This window comes from Dendrobium catenatum, unplaced genomic scaffold, assembly GCF_001605985.2.
Source record: "Dendrobium catenatum unplaced genomic scaffold, ASM160598v2 fragScaff_scaffold_315, whole genome shotgun sequence".
In the NCBI taxonomy this organism is placed as follows: Eukaryota; Viridiplantae; Streptophyta; class Magnoliopsida; order Asparagales; family Orchidaceae; genus Dendrobium; species Dendrobium catenatum.
The window spans coordinates 820,658-838,234 of record NW_021318777.1 but is presented as its reverse complement, the minus strand read 5'-3'; the positions used below and the strand labels follow the sequence as shown (position 1 = coordinate 838,234).

The 17,577-nt window shown below is 38.2% G+C and overlaps 1 protein-coding gene across 1 annotated transcript in view; it reads left to right on the top strand.

Moving 5' to 3' along the window:
- LOC110115830 (E3 ubiquitin-protein ligase PRT6) overlaps positions 1-17,577 on the top strand; it is a 54,551-nt gene that overhangs the window by 29,776 nt on the left and 7,198 nt on the right. The window contains exons 9-15 of the mRNA XM_020849206.2: positions 7,982-8,033; positions 8,155-8,764; positions 10,164-10,366; positions 10,470-11,008; positions 11,107-11,211; positions 11,331-11,397; positions 11,488-11,565. Coding sequence (XP_020704865.1) covers positions 7,982-8,033; positions 8,155-8,764; positions 10,164-10,366; positions 10,470-11,008; positions 11,107-11,211; positions 11,331-11,397; positions 11,488-11,565 — 1,654 coding nt within the window. The remainder of the gene's footprint in view (positions 1-7,981; positions 8,034-8,154; positions 8,765-10,163; positions 10,367-10,469; positions 11,009-11,106; positions 11,212-11,330; positions 11,398-11,487; positions 11,566-17,577) is intronic.

Below are 17,577 nucleotides of genomic sequence, written 5' to 3'. Positions count from 1 at the left end.
GGATGAGGTATTTCTTCAAATGTTGATTTATTAACTAAGCAAGCATTGATTACCACATTAAATCCCTTCCTCCCTCTTTAAGCCGCCGGCCCCCTCCTGGGATTTGAATTAAATTAGTTTCCTAAAGCTACCTCCTTTTCTTGGAAACAATTCGAAGTCTTTCTCTGAATCAATTCCCCAAGAATCCACGTCAATTTTTGTCCCCAAAATTTAGCCTCCCGAATATGAAATAATTCCAAAACCTGGCCAATCCAGCTGTCCCCTCCCTAGCTGTTTTGCCTGGTTTTATCTCTCCAAAATCCTCCTAAAGCTGACCCGATTCATACCTTTCGTGCTCTCCAAGTTGCTGATAGAATTTCCTGCACCTACCACTTGGTTTGCCTTCCTGAAAGCTTCTAAAGGCTGCATTAAGAGAGCAGTTTGCTGTCTACTAGTTCCCACTGGCTCCCCGTCACCATAGTATCCTCGACAAAGCTTGTCCTTGCCGTCCAACACTTCCCAAAGTCAAAACAGCGACTTCTCGCATGGATGGCTGACCCGGAGACGAATTACGGCATTGCCTACGATGAATACAGATTCTTGCACATTCTCCATTCAACCTTCTTCGACGTCAACCCGAGGATCGACCATACGGTGGAGGATTACATAAAACATATCTTGGACACCCTAGTTGAAGCTATTGAAGAACAACTTCAGATCATCGAGTGGAGGATCACACCCGGCCCTTGACAAAGGTTTTCTAATTTTTCTTTTCTCGTATTTCTTAAGTCTAACATTTTCTTGTGAGTTGATTGTAGTTACGAAGGACGCATTCACCAATTCTGCTAAGCTTAGTAAACGTAGGGATTTGAGCGCATTCATTTGTTTACTAATCGCAATGTTAGGCTAGGGATTTTGTTGAAGCTACTATTTTGGCATAATAATATATTCCTATGCTATTTTGAAGTTTCAAATTTTTTGTTATGCAACTTAGCCTAAATGGTTGTGACCCTTCTTACATTTTCTTTCGTCGTTTTAATTGCCAGTAGTTTATTTGCTATTCCTCTAATCAAGAAATTGTGCAAAATCATAACAAACATCATCGCCATGATCATAGTTCTGCATCATCTGATATCAGAGCATGGTATGCTCTTGCATCTGTTAGGATCCTTGGTAGATTTTCTTTTCATCATCTTAGTCATTGCATTTGTGTCATTTAGAGATTGTTAGGTTGCTATCCTTATCTTTTTCACCATCATTTTGCAAAGTATAAGTGTGTTTAATTCATATTAGTTGCTTCCGGTTACATCCTAGTCACTTTAGGTGTCTCGTAGTAGATCTTAATGGACCCGGAACAACTAGGAAGGACATTAGACTTGTTGGTAGGCCAAATGAACAACATTAGCCAGAACTCAAGGAGAACCAAGCCGACCTAGCTGAACTTCGTAGGAACACCACTGAGTGGTTTGACACACTTGAGCGAGCTAAAGAGCACCCTGCTCCATACACCCCATCTAGACCACCTTCTATGTATGGGGATGAGACCTACCCGGATGAGAGACAACATCGTGCCAATCATCGAGCTCCTTACCACGGACATGACTCACGTCATGATCTAGATTTGGATGAGAGACAACATCGTGCCAATCATCGAGTACCTTACCATGGACATGATACACGTCATGATCCTGATCTACCACTCATGAAAAATATTAATACTTGACGCTCCTACCTTTGATGGCACACTCGATCCTCAGCTCTTCTTGGATTGGGTCAAAGATATGGACAGTTTCTTTAAGTGGTATGACATCTCTGAGGTTAGGAAGGTCAGCTTCGTAGAGATGAAGCTCACGGGTAGGGCGAGTCAGTTTTGAGCCAACTTAGAGAGTCTTAGGGAAGCTAGGAACGATTACCCCATTACCGATTTGCCGTCCATGAAGCGGGAACTCAAGCAGAAGTTCTTGCCTCTCTCGTACTTCCCTCGACTATTGGATAGATGGAATAGGCTGACTCAAGGCAACAAACTAGTGAAGGAGTACATCGCCTCTTTTGATGACTTCTTGATTCGCTGCAAGGGGGAGACCTCTACCACCCCCGCGCAGATCTTATCTATGTTTCGAACTGGGTTACGAGATGATCTTCACAATGAGCTGTTTGCCCGGAACATCACTACTTTGAAAAATGCCTACAGCCTAGTGCTTTATTTAGAGGAGACACGTTCACATCACCCGAACTGTTCACATGACTCTAGGTCCTCCTTCAAACTAGCTGGTAGTTCCACCCCACACACTTCTGCCACCCGACCTACCCCTGGGAGCACGACCCGACCACCCGCGGGTCCTCCTGCACCTCGATTTGATTTTTAGAATATTAATTGCTAGCTTCTAATTTAAATTCTAAAAACACATAAAGAGTCAAATAAGAAAAAAAAATTAATTATTGTATTTATTGGGTTCATCTCACTTTATGAGGATGGTTCATGCAATTGAATTTATTGCATGGCAAGAATTTCTAAATATCTTTTGGAGTGCATAAGTGAATATGTTGTTGCATAGCTGACAATAGAATGTTCATAAATGCATCTTCATGAAGACTGGAAGGTTTGTTGCTTCTTACACTTACCTTGTAATTCATTGAAGAAAAAGGCTAGTTTTTTTTTTTTAATATTAAGGCTATTTCCTTCATGACATCATGGGAAACCTAGAGTAATTTTTACCTATATATAACCAATAGACGACACCCATTATAAGAGCGTTTGCTTATTTCATTTGATTGTTTTGAATTTTATCAACTCTTCTTGCTTGCTTGCCAAAAATTGGGTCAGTGATTTGCACATCATTTAAGTTCATTCAAATATTTGTTGCATTACAAACCTTATCGACTCTACCCCCATACATACAGAGGATCGGGTATGCCTAAGAGTCAAACCTACGACCTGCCATAAGTGAGACCATGATTTTATTGTGCAATTTAAGGCCGTCTCAACATAATTTGGTATTTTTCGCCTTGAAGCATGCTCCTCAAGGTTTTGCATTAAAAACTTTTATCAAGAGTTAAACCTATTACACTTTTTCTTAATAGTAGGGATCAAGTGATGAGCATACCTAGAAAGGGCAGTTAACTTGGTCTCGTACTGCATCACTGTCATGTGTCCCTGCTCCAACTTGATAAAAGTTTCCTACATTTGTCGTTGAGTTGAAGGAGGTTCAAACCACATCCTGAACACTGTAGTGAACTCATCCTAAGTGATCTTAGTATTAGTCTTCCCCTGAAATTTCTCTCTATATTGTCCAATCCACAATCTCTCTGTCTCTTTTTCAAACAGGAATTCAACTAATGATACCTTTCGGCTTTCCAGACATTTCATGATGTAAAAAATCTTTTCTATCCTCAGTAATCAGTCTTCTGCAGCCAAAGATCCTACAGCTCCTTTAAACAATGAAGGCTTCAACTTATGAAATGTCTATAAATACTTATCTCCCTCTTCTTCTTTGTTTCCTATTGACTTACTCTACTCATCCCCCATTACCTATGCTATAACAGTAGCCAACTGCATCACACTATTTGATGGCACTGTGTTACTCATTGGGTATATTTGGCTCTGGCATATCCATTTTTATTATTTACCTATACGGCTTAGTATGATCTGAATAATACAAACATGGAATTATTTATGTATGCAAAATAATGCACCATAAACTATCCATTATACTAAACTCTCAATCAAGTCATATAGCTCTGGTAACAATAAATTCTTTCAACAACTATGCTCTGATATCAATTGTGATGTCTCAGAATCTAATTTGAAAAAGTAATCTTTTATCTTTTAATAAACAACAACTAGAGGTCCAGAACTAACTAATATAATATATAAGTAATAAACTTCAGAAACAAATTCTATAATTCAAAATATCAATAACTGGGCGCAAGTCTCATAAAAAAGTTTGAGGCATACGACTTTATGTGTTTTTCATTGAAATTGCGCTGAGGCGAGCCACAAGCTGAGCCTCAAATTGCACAATTTTTAACAGTATAATAAAGAAACAAATAATTATAGAATAATGCATAATTGTCCTAATATAATTTTTCTTAAAGCAACCATTCAAATATGGAAGTAGATTGGTGTGATCTAGGTGAGCCTCTCATAGATCCTCATGCTGGCCATAGGATCAAGAGCCAAGGGACGGTTGGGATGGTTGGGACAGTATTTCACACTCCCCCTCAAGTGGGGTAATGCAGATCTGTCATTCCTAGTTTAGCAATTAGCCCCAGAAAGGTAGAGGTATATTAAGCATGGTGGCAATGAAGGCTGCATTGGTTATAGATAGGATAACTCCCCGACAATGAAGCCACGATAGTAGAAAGAAAAAAAAAATCTATTTTATGGTTGAGACAAGCTTCAAGAATAGAAGCAAAAAAAAAAAAAAAGTTTCAAGTCGCTCAGCGCTCGACTCTTAGATCTCCTCCCGTTCGATCGAGCTAGCATTTGACTCATTGTAAATTAGTCATCCGGCTCCACTTGAACAAATTCTTGTTTGATCGGCCCTGTACTGGCGCATGCAAGGCCTCTGCTCCCTTTGATTTGATTCTAGGAAGGATTGCAGGTCTCGGATTCTTGCTTGTCCCGACCTTAAACCCGCACAAGAGGAAACTCTCAGCTCTATCCAAACGCAAGAAGGAGGCTTTTGCTTGGTTCCACCCCAGAGGGATGCAAGAGGGGCCCCCTGCTCGATCTCTCCTTTATCTTGGACGTGCGAAGGAAGCAGAAGGATCAATTATCCTCATAATTCTGACAATGAAGGTTAGTGGTGGGAACCAATATGCCTTAAAATTCTGACAATGAAGGTCAGTGGTGGGAACATGTATTCTTTAGAATTCCGGTAATGAAGGCTAGTGATGGGAACCTATATTCCTCAGAATTCCAGCAATTAAGTCTGGTGGTGCTTCCTGTAAGTTACCTCTGCCATCCGCGATTGGATGTGGTGGCATAAGACCTGTTGGAATGGTCTTCGATGGCATCGACAGATGCGTGCGGCAAGCTTTTGAGACGCACGATCCTGCTTTTTTCAGCCCCAAACGCAAGCGTAAAATCTTCTAGTTGCACGCCTGTCTAGTCTCGTTCGATCGCACGCATGCGAGAGGGGTTCACAAGATGTTTGTGTCTCTTGATCGAACGCAAAGACTGCGGGATGAAACACTCTCCTGCCGCGGGGTTCTCGCTCGATCATCTTGACTCGGAATGATGAAAAGGAGAAAATGATTCTAAGGAAATATCTTACCAAGGAGTTTGAGATCAAAAAACTTGGTAGATTAACACATTTCATTGGAATTGAAGCGGACCACTCCAGCAGAAGAATTTTCATTTCATAACAAAAAAAAATCAATGATTTTCTTAAAGAAACAGGTAAACTAGATTGTAAATCGGCGCCAACGCCAGTAGAATCAAATCTTAAATTGGGGGAATCTAAAGAAGATCTAGATATAGATAAGGGAACTTACCAAAGACTTGTGGGAAAATTGATCTACCTTTCCCACACCATGCCAGATATAGCATTTGTTGTAAGTAACTAAACATGGTCAACAATTTCATGCAAAATTCAAAACTGACACATGTGCAAGTTGTTGACAGAATACTGCATTACTTAAAGGGGAATCCAAAGAAAGGGATTCTCTTCAGAAGAGACTATGAAATAACCCTAGAAGCATATATTGATGGAAATTACGTATGATTTCTAGTAGATAGAAAATCTACCTCAGGATACTACACATTCCTTGAAGGAAATTAGTTTCATGAAGAAGTAAGAAACAAAATGTGGTGGTTAGATCTAGTGCAGAAGCAGAATATAGAGCTATGCTATTCGGAATGTGTGAGCTATTATGGATCAAAATGATTTTAGAAGACCTAAAGATTAAGTGGGAATGATCTATGAAGCTACATTGTGACAACAAATCAGCAATCATCATAGTTGATAATCCAATTCAGCATGGTAGGTCCAAGCACATAAAAGTGGACAGACATTTTATAAAATAAAAATTAGACAGTGGTGTTATATGTATCTACAATGTCTCATTAAAAGATCAACATGCACATATTCTTACCAAGTGACTTGATAACTCTGCCTTTTTGGGAATGTTTATCATGCTGGGAATGACAGATTTATATTTCTCAGCTTGAGGGGGAGTATTAAATCTCAACCATCCCTTAAACAGTTTGTCACGACCCGGCCCGGTTAGCTCGTAGATACGAGGCGGGAACGAGATCGGACATGTAATATAAGCCATAACTTCTAAAACTTGTGACATAAAGTAAAATTTTAAGAACTTCAAACACGTAGGAAACAGCCGGGTCGTGACACAGTTGATCCCACTGTTAGGATGGGGATTCATGAGAGGCTCACATGGATCATGCCGATCTGTTTCCATAATTAGGTGCCTGATTTAGGGAGGATTATATTAGGGTAATAATGCATAATTCTATAATTTATTTGTTTCTTTACTAGATATTTTATATAGATCTATAATAGGGATAGATTTTTGCAGAAACAGTAATCATTTCTATCTTTTAATTGGCAACTTCAAACTTATCCTCAATCTTTGTCTTCCATGAGTTTTCTGTTCCACAATTATGTGGTGGAACTTATGGCACTTACGGACTTGCAAGAACAATAGCGGGTAATGGGCATGGATGGTGTGGGTTGTTATGTTTTGTTTTTTCATTTTTAAATTATTGTATTGGCATTTTTTGGAATTGCGATTAATCTAAAAGCTTTACTGAGATTGGTCATGTGCTAACCTTAACTGAGATTGTGAGGGCCTTAAAAATAGTTTTTCTTCATTCTAATAATTTCATTCATTGTCTATTTCTTCAACATAATTGGCATCAACTAGTTCAGTATACTTGATTTTGGTTAAAAATTGATACATCAGATATTTGATTTTGTAGAAATTAATTCATTTGTTTGATGATTTATTTGTTTCCAAATTCTTATTGAAATTATTTGTTTTGTAATCTTTTCTTTATCAATTGGCCAAAAAGACTGCTATGGCTTGTTTTCATTCAAAAAAAGTGAGATGTTTGCTTGACTGAAAACCAATAATTTGTGAATCTTAAATTTTCTTTTGTATGAGAGCATGCTGCATGTCATATTAGTTTTTTTAGGAAATGCTAACGCTTAATCATACTACTACATCATGTTGTGTGGCTTTGTACTAGTCCAATTTTCCACATTCTTTAATAGATGCTTGATTACAATTAATGTTATACTAAAGGTTTAATTAGTCAAGCAGATGGAGGGTTTGGAGTAATACTTAAGTTGCCTCGATTGTGACTTGGAGTTTATGGGATCGAGCCATGAAAATAACTTCTCTGCAAAATTAGGGTGTAGTACAGTACACATCATCTGCTCCTTAAGAGACTTGAAACCTGAGCTTCATGCATTGGTTAAAACCTTTTTTAATTAGTCATGTGATTTACATGGTATTCAAGAATGTTGATTTTATTGTCTCGTGTTGTCTCAGTTGCGTGACCTTTTGATAAAGCATATAGGTTTGTTTTGGTCATATACTTGATAATCCATTGGCATGTTTGAAGTTGTATTTTTCGGTTATTCTGGAATTTTCAAGCCTGAGTCTGGGCATGTTTTCTGCACATGTTTAATCAATCTTTTTTTTGGAAGAAATACTGAAATCTGTATTATCCACAAAGTACGAAAAATTGTAACTTTGTTGTGAGATGGATCCGTTAAATATATGGGTTGTGTTGTTGAAGCAATATTTGGGAGTAGAGTAAGATCTCTTTGCTTGGAACGAGCTCAAAAGTTGGCCTTGGGTTGTTTATTATCTTAATCACTATTGTTTTTTTTTTAAGTATATCAGTTATGATACTTTTATCACTAGAGGGGTTCCTTATATTTCACTCGCTTGGAAGAGTTTAGTTGTTTTTTCTTTTGGCTTTAAAATTTGTTTGATATTCTATTTAAAATTGCAATAATCATGGTTTCAGGAACATAAGGAGGCTTGGGTTTGAAGGAGGGCATATCATCGACCCAGATCTGGTGTGCTATTTTTTGATATGTTCGGTCTTGTGCATTTAGATTTCAGTTCCATCGTAACTTTATTTTTTTTAACTGAATATTTTACAGTACTCCACATGCTTACAATATATTGTATTCCTAGGGGGAATTGCTTTGCCCGGTGTGCCGTAGATTTGCAAATTCAGTCCTTCCTGCTGTATCAGGTCCTGTTGATAAATCTCTGAAGCATGAGAGAGTCTCTCCCAGTATTGCAGAAGTGAGTAACATTTTGCAGCTTCCTTTAGCATTATCTCTTCTTCGAAGTGCAGACAAAAAGGTTGGCAATGGGGGATTCCTTAAAATGTCTTTTGGCAAACTTAGAGAAACTATTGAACCAGTTTTGGAGCCTACCTTGCGCAAATTGTATACACTATATTATCCTCATAATTATAATGAGTTATCAGCGTCTGGTCGGCTCAGCCATTCTCTAGTGCTATGGGAAACCCTCAGGTATTCCCTTGTATCAACAGAAATTGCTGCTCGTGGGAGGTTGAGAGCATCACCTACTAGTTCTACCTTGGAAGCTTTATACAGCGAACTTCATTCTTCTAGTGGATTTATAATGCCATTACTGCTTCGTGTTGCTAAAAGCACCTGTAGTTCGAGTTCGATTGGAGCACTCCTAAGGTTTAGAGGCATTCAACTTTTGGCAAGATCTATTTGTTTTGGCATGTCAGAGGATAATACTTTGTCAAATTCAGACAAACAAAGAGGTGCAGTTTCTTAGAGCTTGTTTTTTTTCTTTAGGGGCCGTTAGGCTGGAAGTAAAATGGGTGTAAAGTATTCCAAATGCAGAGGTTTTGAAAATATTGGAGTTTGGTTGGATGAAAAAGGAATGCTAAGTAAAGTAAATGTATTGTAAATCATTATAGTTCATTTTTGAGGTAAACTCGCCCAAGTTTGAGCGAGAATTGCTTACGCCGCAAGCGAGCTTGCTTGATTGTCGCCAAAACCTGCTATCCACCCACTGCCACCACCGCCGACAACCTCTGCCATCGTCACTTGTTGCCGCAACCCACCGCCGGCCTCCGCCACCACGGCCGCTTCCACCTGGTGCCGCCACCCATCACCGCCGCCGACGATTGTCGCCACCTACCGGCCACTACCACCTTCGATCACCACCATTTTTTGACTTTATACTACATTTATTTTATTTCAAATATAAAAAAAAACATTTAATTGCATTTACTTTACAGTCATCCAAATAATTCCAAAGTATTTCTTTTACACTGCATTCCTTTTTTAACCAACCAAATAGCCCCTTAGGAGTTGTTTGGTTTGATGTAAAATGAGGGTAAAGTATTCCAAATGCAGGGGTTTTGAATATATTGGTGTTTGGTTGTAAGAAATAGAAATGCAAAGTAAAGTAAATATATTGTAAATCATTTTTATTGATTTTTGAGGTAAACTAAACTTCTCTAGTTTTAAGCTAGAATATTTTACACCGCAAGCAAACTTGCTTGACCGTAGCCGCCCACCATTGCCATCCACCATTGTCGTCCAACCTTTCATCGACAGCCACTGTCTGTCGTTGCCACAGTCATCGGCCACAAAACGCCGCCGCCCTCTGCCAGTTGTCACTACTTGTCGCTGTCACCTTGGCCTCCATCTGCTGCTGATCACCACCGTTGAACGTTGCTGCCACATGCCAGCCATCACCATCTCTGAACTTTCTACTATATTCAATTTACTTCAAACTAAATAAAAAAAAGTATTCACTTGCATTTACTTTACACTCGTTCAAATAACTCCAAAGTATTCCTTTTACATTGCATTCTTTTTTTAGCCAATCAATTTCAGTACAAGAAGGGTGACGGTGTTTGCTCAGTGATAAACTCCTCAAGAAGGGCATATGTATTAACTTATCCAGTTTCGGTGTATCCTAGTTGTTATTTGTACTGCTTTCCATATTTACCGACTATTTTCACATAATTTATGCTTCAATAACTAACTGCTGAACTGGTAATCCTTTAAACAATTTTATGGAAGATTATTTGTGACCTTCCACAATTAGTTCAATATAATTGTCTTGTTAGTAATTCTGCTTCACCATCCAACGTGAGGAATGATCATCTTACAATCAGTCATCCATTTTTTCCCTCCTTTTTACAGGTTCATTGAATTTGGATCATACTGAAAGTGGAGATTCCTTTCCGGATATTCAATTTTGGAAGAGAGCTGCTGATCCAGTCCTTGCTCATGATCCGTTTTCTTCATTAATGTGGGTTCTCTTTTGTCTTCCATCTTCTTTTATGCAATCCAGTGAATTCTTTATTCCTCTGATGCATCTCTTCTATGCGGTCTCTGTTATTCAGGTATTTAAATGCATTTTTTAGCTGCAAAAAGATTTTTGGTCAATAAAGCTTGTAAAAAGTGTTTATTTTCATATCTGAATTTCTTATTGCTTCTCCTATGCAGTCACTCATTACGTGCTATAGCAAAGATTTTTTTGATGCATCACATTTCAGTGATTCGCTTCTTTGTGATTTGTGCAAAATGATGGGGGAATCTTCGCCAGTGAAGAAATACTTTGTTTCAAACTATATTGATCGTTGCTGTGATCCCAAAGATATGATTCGTAGATTAACATTTCCTTTTCTTAGAAGATGTGCATTACTCTGGAAGTTACTGCAGTCATCAACCACAGTTCTTTTTGATACTTCACATGTTTGGGAAGGACTAAATCCACATGCAAAGACCGATACATTAGAGGTTGACAATGCTAATTACCTCAGAATGGAGCTTGATGGAATAAGGGAGTTAGAGGATCTATTTCATGTTTCGTCATTTGAATTGATTCTTAAGGATGAAATTGTGCATTCTTTAGCTTTGAAGTGGTGCAAACACTTTTGTGATGAATTGAGGGCTAATAGATGTGGGGGCATCTTATATTATACACCCGCAGTACCATTTAAGTTGATGCAGTTACCACGGATCTACCAGGATCTTTTGCAGAGGTTTGCAAAAAATAATTCGTTGTCTTTTTTATTTTTCCCATGACCAATTCAAGTTCCAGTTATTTATGTTCACGTCATTTTTGTCACTGTTTTAACAGGTATGTTAAAGTTAAGTGTTCTGAATGCAAATCTGTTCCAGAGGAACCTGCTCTTTGCTTGCTTTGTGGAAAGCTATGTTCTCCAAGCTGGAAATCCTGTTGCAGGTCTGGATTCTGGGTTTAGATTTACCTTGCACTGTTTTTCCATTACCTTGCACGTTTTGATATTTACGGTAATCCACAGTTTTCTATGATCATCTAACACATTTTTCTTATTTCTGTAGGCCAAGTAGATGTTTAAACCATGCAGTTTCTTGTGGTGCTGGCATTGGCGTGTTTTTGTTGGTTCGGGTATGCCTAGTTTAAAATGGCATTTATTTAATCAGGTTTTCTGTCGTATTAGATTCATAATGTAAATATTACTTCTTAATCATATTACAGAAAACTACAATCTTACTTCAGCGGTCTTCAAGGCAAGCCTTTTGGCCATCTCCTTATTTAGATGCTTTTGGGGAAGAGGTAATTAGAATGCCATAGTTGAACTTTATTTAATATATATTGATAAGCGCTCAGTTTTTGATTGTTTACGTCTCATGTTTTACAATTGATTATTGAAAACAGCATTTTCTCAATATCTATTTGCCTTAAAAACTCTAGCATCTCACCATCCCCAACCCCAACCCCAACCCCAACCAGACTTGATCCGCACCCCACCTTTCCGCAATGATGTTCATGTATGCATTCAAGCACACTGGCTCATGTATCACATGTGTTTTCCGATTGATCCATGAAGACCACATTTTCTCAAGGTTCTTTTTTTTTGTTCACAAAATTTCACTTTCTCATTTTATTGATGTTCATATATGCATCAATCAAATATGCTCATTTTAATTTTGCTAGTGTTTGATTGGAAATTTTTTTATCTTTAATGATTTGAAATATTTTATAATTGAGTATGACATAGAAAATAATGAAGGACAAAAATATTATCTTGCTATGGGCTCAATAATAAAAAAAAAAATTATTTTATATTTCTAGAGATTTTCTCCTACATAATATGTATGATTTAATAGAATTTATTTTTAGGGGTGGTGCAAGTTCCCCATAAGGATAAGCCTCTATGATTATCACATTCCAAGGGCGTTGGGTTCTTGAGAAATGTTTGTATTAAAATTGTGGTTTATATTTTTTAATAAAAACATATTGACTAATTTTTATATAATTTCAAGAATTTCATTTCAAATATTAGATCTTTGGAATTTCAAGAATGATTGGATCATCTTAGAATTAATTTTGAATATAAGCCAAATGAGGAAAAGGTAAGATTATTTGTGTGTGTGTGTGTTATAAGATGATTTATTGGGTGCCCAATTGAGAAGTTTTAATAAAATCCCTGTCCTCTCAATCTCCCTCTCTCCCTTCCCTATCTCTCTCTTCCAAGAAAGATCAAGGAGCTTCTTCTTCCTCCTAAGATTTCATAATAAGTGATATCAGAGACTGGTGGAGGTGATCTTGAGGAAGGTGTTCTTATAATCAAGAAAGAGGAAGCGGCTGAGCTGCCGGTGATGCATGTCGGGGGCAAGAAGGCAGCGTGTAGGCGGACGGAGTTCGCTAGTCGAGCCAGAGTTATTGCAAACGGGAGGGAAAGTGTCATTTTGGTCGCTCGTAAAGCGGATGGTGCAGTTCACGTGATTCATAGGAGGCGTGATAGGACTTGCTTGTACGGAAGACGGGCTTTTAACCTGCGCGAGCATGCTGGTTGCATGGATTGTGTCGCGCGAGGAGATTGGTCGTGCAGGAGTGTTGCACACGTAGGCTAGTATCGTGGTCGGATAGGGTGGCCTCAGGTTGGAGGGATCGAGCGTTGTGTTCACGTGAAAGCGGGCACGCAATCGAGTAGATCGCTTGTGGTGTGGAGACGTGGGATCGGGCCGATAGGCGGAGGGGGCAGTGTGAGTGGGGTTCCAGCTCAACTTTGTGGTGTCGGGAGTCGTACCATTGGCAGCAAGACTTCTCTCGAGCATAGTGGGCTTTGACAGGTCAGTATAGGCACGATGGAGAGTACCAACAGTTATATTATGAAGAATCTAAGGGACATGGTTACACGAGCGGCGTTCAATGCAACTTTATGGTAGTCCTATTTCATGCCTTTGTCAGTTCAAGGGGATCGCAAGGAGGCTTTGGTCAAGAACCAGTTGTGGGCGTGCAATCCGTTGATGGAAGGTCAGGCCCAAGCTAGTTAGCGCGGATCAGTGGTCGCCAGATTTGAGCGGGAGGTAGGTTGTTTGTGTGACAGGCGGACCGGAGGCAGCATATTCGGGAAATGCCATGCTAGTGGTCATGTGAGGCAGGAATCATGTTCTTATTAAAGATCTGTTTAGATCTTTTTGAGGTGGAGCTTTCGGATTGGAATGCGGGCAAATCAATAAGCTGAGTTGTTTGGATTTAGTGGATCAGAGGAGCTAAAGACAAAAGCACTGGATCAAGAATATCAGAGTAGATCACACGAGAGGTAGCTACACGCAGGAGTGTGCAAGAAGTAGGCATTGGACTCGAGATTGGATGGGTGGCTTGTATGAAGTAGCCGGACAGAGTGCGCATGGGTGCCCGGGAAAAACAAGCATGCTGGAGGATGCTCGGTGCTGGAGTGTGGGCGTGTCGTGTAAGAGCAGGTGAAGCACAAGGCACGGGCGTGCGGATCACGGAAGGAACAGCGACAGGCGCAGGTGCGCGTGGTTTTGAATTTGCGGGAGCGCGAGATGGAGTCATGGATCGAAACGCACAATGGAGGCCAGGCGCGAGCCGGTTTGGGCTTGGTTTGACGGGTTTGCTTGTGGAGTTAGTGCAATGAGCTGGTTGGATCGTAGCAGGCGCGGGTTCTTGTGAATAGGTGATTCTTTGATATTCGTTGTAAAGTTGGACCAATGTAGATTGTTAGGATTAGTCTAGTTTTATGTTAGTGTTATTCTGTAAGGCATCACACCAAATATAAAATCTATATATAGAAGTTATAGAATGATATATTGGGTGCCCAATTGAGATGGTTTAATAAAATCCTTGTCTTCCCATTCTCCCTCTCTCCCTTTCGTGTCTCTCTCTTTCAAGAAAGATCAATAAGCTTCTTCCTCCCAAGATTTCATAACAGAGACTCATAAACAACCCCAAGGTCAAGTGAAACATGAAAACGAGAAAAAAATTGCCCAGTTCGACTGGCAGAGCCCCAATGTTGGGATTTGGAGCGTCGCAATGCTCTATTCTCTATCTACAACCAGCACGAGTGTGACATCACAACTCTCTGTCTCCAACACCCGAACCCAACATGGGGTGCCCCCCCTACAATTCCTCGGCGAGCTCGACTGACAGAATTGAGGTCTTAGTCAACAGTATAACCTGACTGATCAACACAATCAAATTGCTCACAGAACTAACACACTGATGGTGCCAAGATGATTTTTAAACATTTGGTCATGCCTACTAAGAGCTTTAACCAATAAGCAGCATCTTGTAGAAAATACTTTTAAATGATAGCTATTTTATTTGTTCACCCTTTTAGGAATGTTCACCTACATGAAAAAGCATATATATTTATTCTAACCCTTATGAATAATCACTTACAATACCAACAATCATAAAAAATTTTATTTGCACAAAAAATTGCAACAACATGCACTAATAGAAAATTCCTAGTCTTAGGATGCCCGTGGGGCTGTGCATCTTATGTGTGGCGTGTCTGTTTGACATTATTCGATTCTTTTTTCTTTATGGAATATAAAGATATTTAGTTTTAGTCTAATGGTGACTATTAACACGACACAATGAAGATAAAGGTTTCATGTTGTTGACCCAACGTACTAGGATAAAGGTTTCATGTTGTTGTTGTTGGTGGTGGGGATTTCACTTCAAATAGTTTGTCTTAAAGCTTTATTTGAATTTTAATTTTTTTTTTTTCATATTTTATAGAGGTTATGAAGAACTCATGGAATAACCATTACTTGCTCTGAGGCAAGCCTATTATTCATGGTACCTTAGATCCAATGATATAGGTATTCCACTTTTGGGATAGGATGATATGTCATGGCATTAAAAAAATAAGTATTTTCTTTATGGATTTTAGTGACTTTCTTAATATGTGATTAAGAGGAAGAGAAATTTACTTAATTTGGGTCAAGCAAACTTGTGTAAGGATTTCACTCAGGATTTTTAAAATTCCCTTGATTGGGATAGGTGAATTTTAGAATGAAGTCTCTTAAAGAAACTTGAAGGTTTGAATTTTAATTTTAAATGTAGGATGAAATCACCTATTTTGACTTAAGTAATGGAAAAAAATATAGCTTGAGCCTATATAGGGTAACCACCTATTTGATCAAGTCAAATAAATATCTTTGACTTGAGGCGAGGAAAGAATAAAGATGCTCACTTGATTGGGTTAAGTGAGTGTGCCAATGGTTTTTGGCCTAAAGGAAAGAGACGTCTTATTTAATTTGGCTTAATCAAAAAGAGAGATTTTTATTTTTATCGGCATATTAGTATAATTGAACTTAAAGAGGCTTTAAAGAATATGAAGTGTGGAAAATCTGAGAAGAATGAATTTCTTTGCTTACGAACTTTTCAATATTATTTTGAGGATTAAAAAAATGTCAGATGAGTGGAGAATAAGTGTGTTGATTCTTATTTTTAAGAATAAAGGTGATGCGCAAGATTGTATGAGTTATAGAGGAATTAAGTAAATATGTAATACTTTAAAACTATGGGAGAGAGTTATTGAGCATAGGTTACGATGTGATATTAATGTTTCTCAAAATCAATTTGAAGTTATGCCAGGTAGGTCTACTATGGTCTATACATTTATTGAGAGGTTAGATGGAGAAGTATAGAGAGAATAAGGAGGATCTGCATATGATATTTATTGATTTGGAAAAAGCATATGATAAAGTTTCAAGAGAAGTGCTCTGGAGAGTTCTAGAAAAAAAAAGATTAATAATACTTATATTCAAGTCATTATCGATATGTACTATTTGAACGGTGGAGATCAATCTTAGAGTCTAAAGGTTTTCGTTTGAGTAGATCTAAAACCAAATATATAGAGTGTAAGTAATATATCTAGTGGGGGGACTGTTGCTTTGGGTGATTAAGTCATTAATAAGAGTACGTTTATCTTGAGCCTATTATTCAAAGTGATGGTTGAAGTGGAGGAACGCATCGGGCCTGTTGTGTGATAGAAAGTACCCCTCAAACTTAAGGGAAAATCCTCTAAGATGGTGGTGAGACTTGCAATGCTTTATGGTGCATAATGTTGGATATTAAATGACAAGCATAAAATTAAGTGTTGCAGAGATGAGGATGCTCAGGTGGATGAGTGGCTTCACTCCTAGAGACATAATGCAAAACAAGTATATACATGAAAAGGTTGGAGTAGATCCAATGGCAGATAAGATTAGAGAGTTACCTTAGATGATTTTGGTCACATCGGACTTCCAATTACCCGGTTAGAGAGTAGATGTATTAGATTTGTATGTTAAGAAAGGTAGAGGTATACTTAAAAAGATTTGGTTAAAAAAAATTAGAAATGACATTTTTATTAGATTTAAATGAAAATTTGCCTCTTAATAGAACACAATAGAGAAAAAAGATTCAGATAGCCGACCCCACGTAGTGGGATAAAAGCTCGATGTTGTTGTTGTTGTCGTCAAATAAAAAAAAAAGATTACTAAGATTGGGTTCTTGGTGAGATGCGTATTTTCCACTTGATTGTGGGTTCAAGTAAATGAATATGGATGTTTTAATAGCTTTTGGAACTAAAGGAACATGGCGGTCCTATGGATTTGAGGCTAAGATATGAAGGTGGTTATGTGATTTTGTGTCGCATAAGATGATGGTGTCAAGTTTTAGCAAATGCAAAAGAATTAAATATTTTGATCTTGAAATCAATGAGGAAACCTATAACTTGGAAGTCTAAGGATGAAACTAATTTACTAAACTTGGGTCAAACAAATGAAATTTGTTCTGATTACGGGATCACCTGTTAACTTTGAGTTCAAGCAAATGAAAGGAAATTCTAGATTTTAGCTCTTAGAATAGAATAATGCTATTTCATAATCTTTTAGAGATCATTTGGGAACCTTCCATGTAGGATTTAGAAAGAGCATTAGGGAGGAGAAAGGAAAGATTTGGATTGGCTTTAGCTCAAGACAAATCTAAGGCTTGTCTAAGGTTGCTTCGCCATAAGGGCCCTTAACAAATGCTAAGATATTTTTAAACTCATTAAAAGATCTTTGGGGAGCTTTAAATGGAGTTAAGAAAAACACCCAGTAAGATGAATTCATTTGAGGAAATCAAATTTGGGTTTGATCTTTACACAATTCAAGCCACCTCAAACTTTGTTTTAAGTCAATAGAAGGTTTTAAATGTATTCAAGAAAATGGGATGTTATCTGATTAGTTTGAATAAATCCTAGGGAGAAGTGGATCAATTGATTTCTTTCGAGCAAACAAATGGGTTCTTCAAGCTTAGGATTTGGTCTTAAGGAGTGTT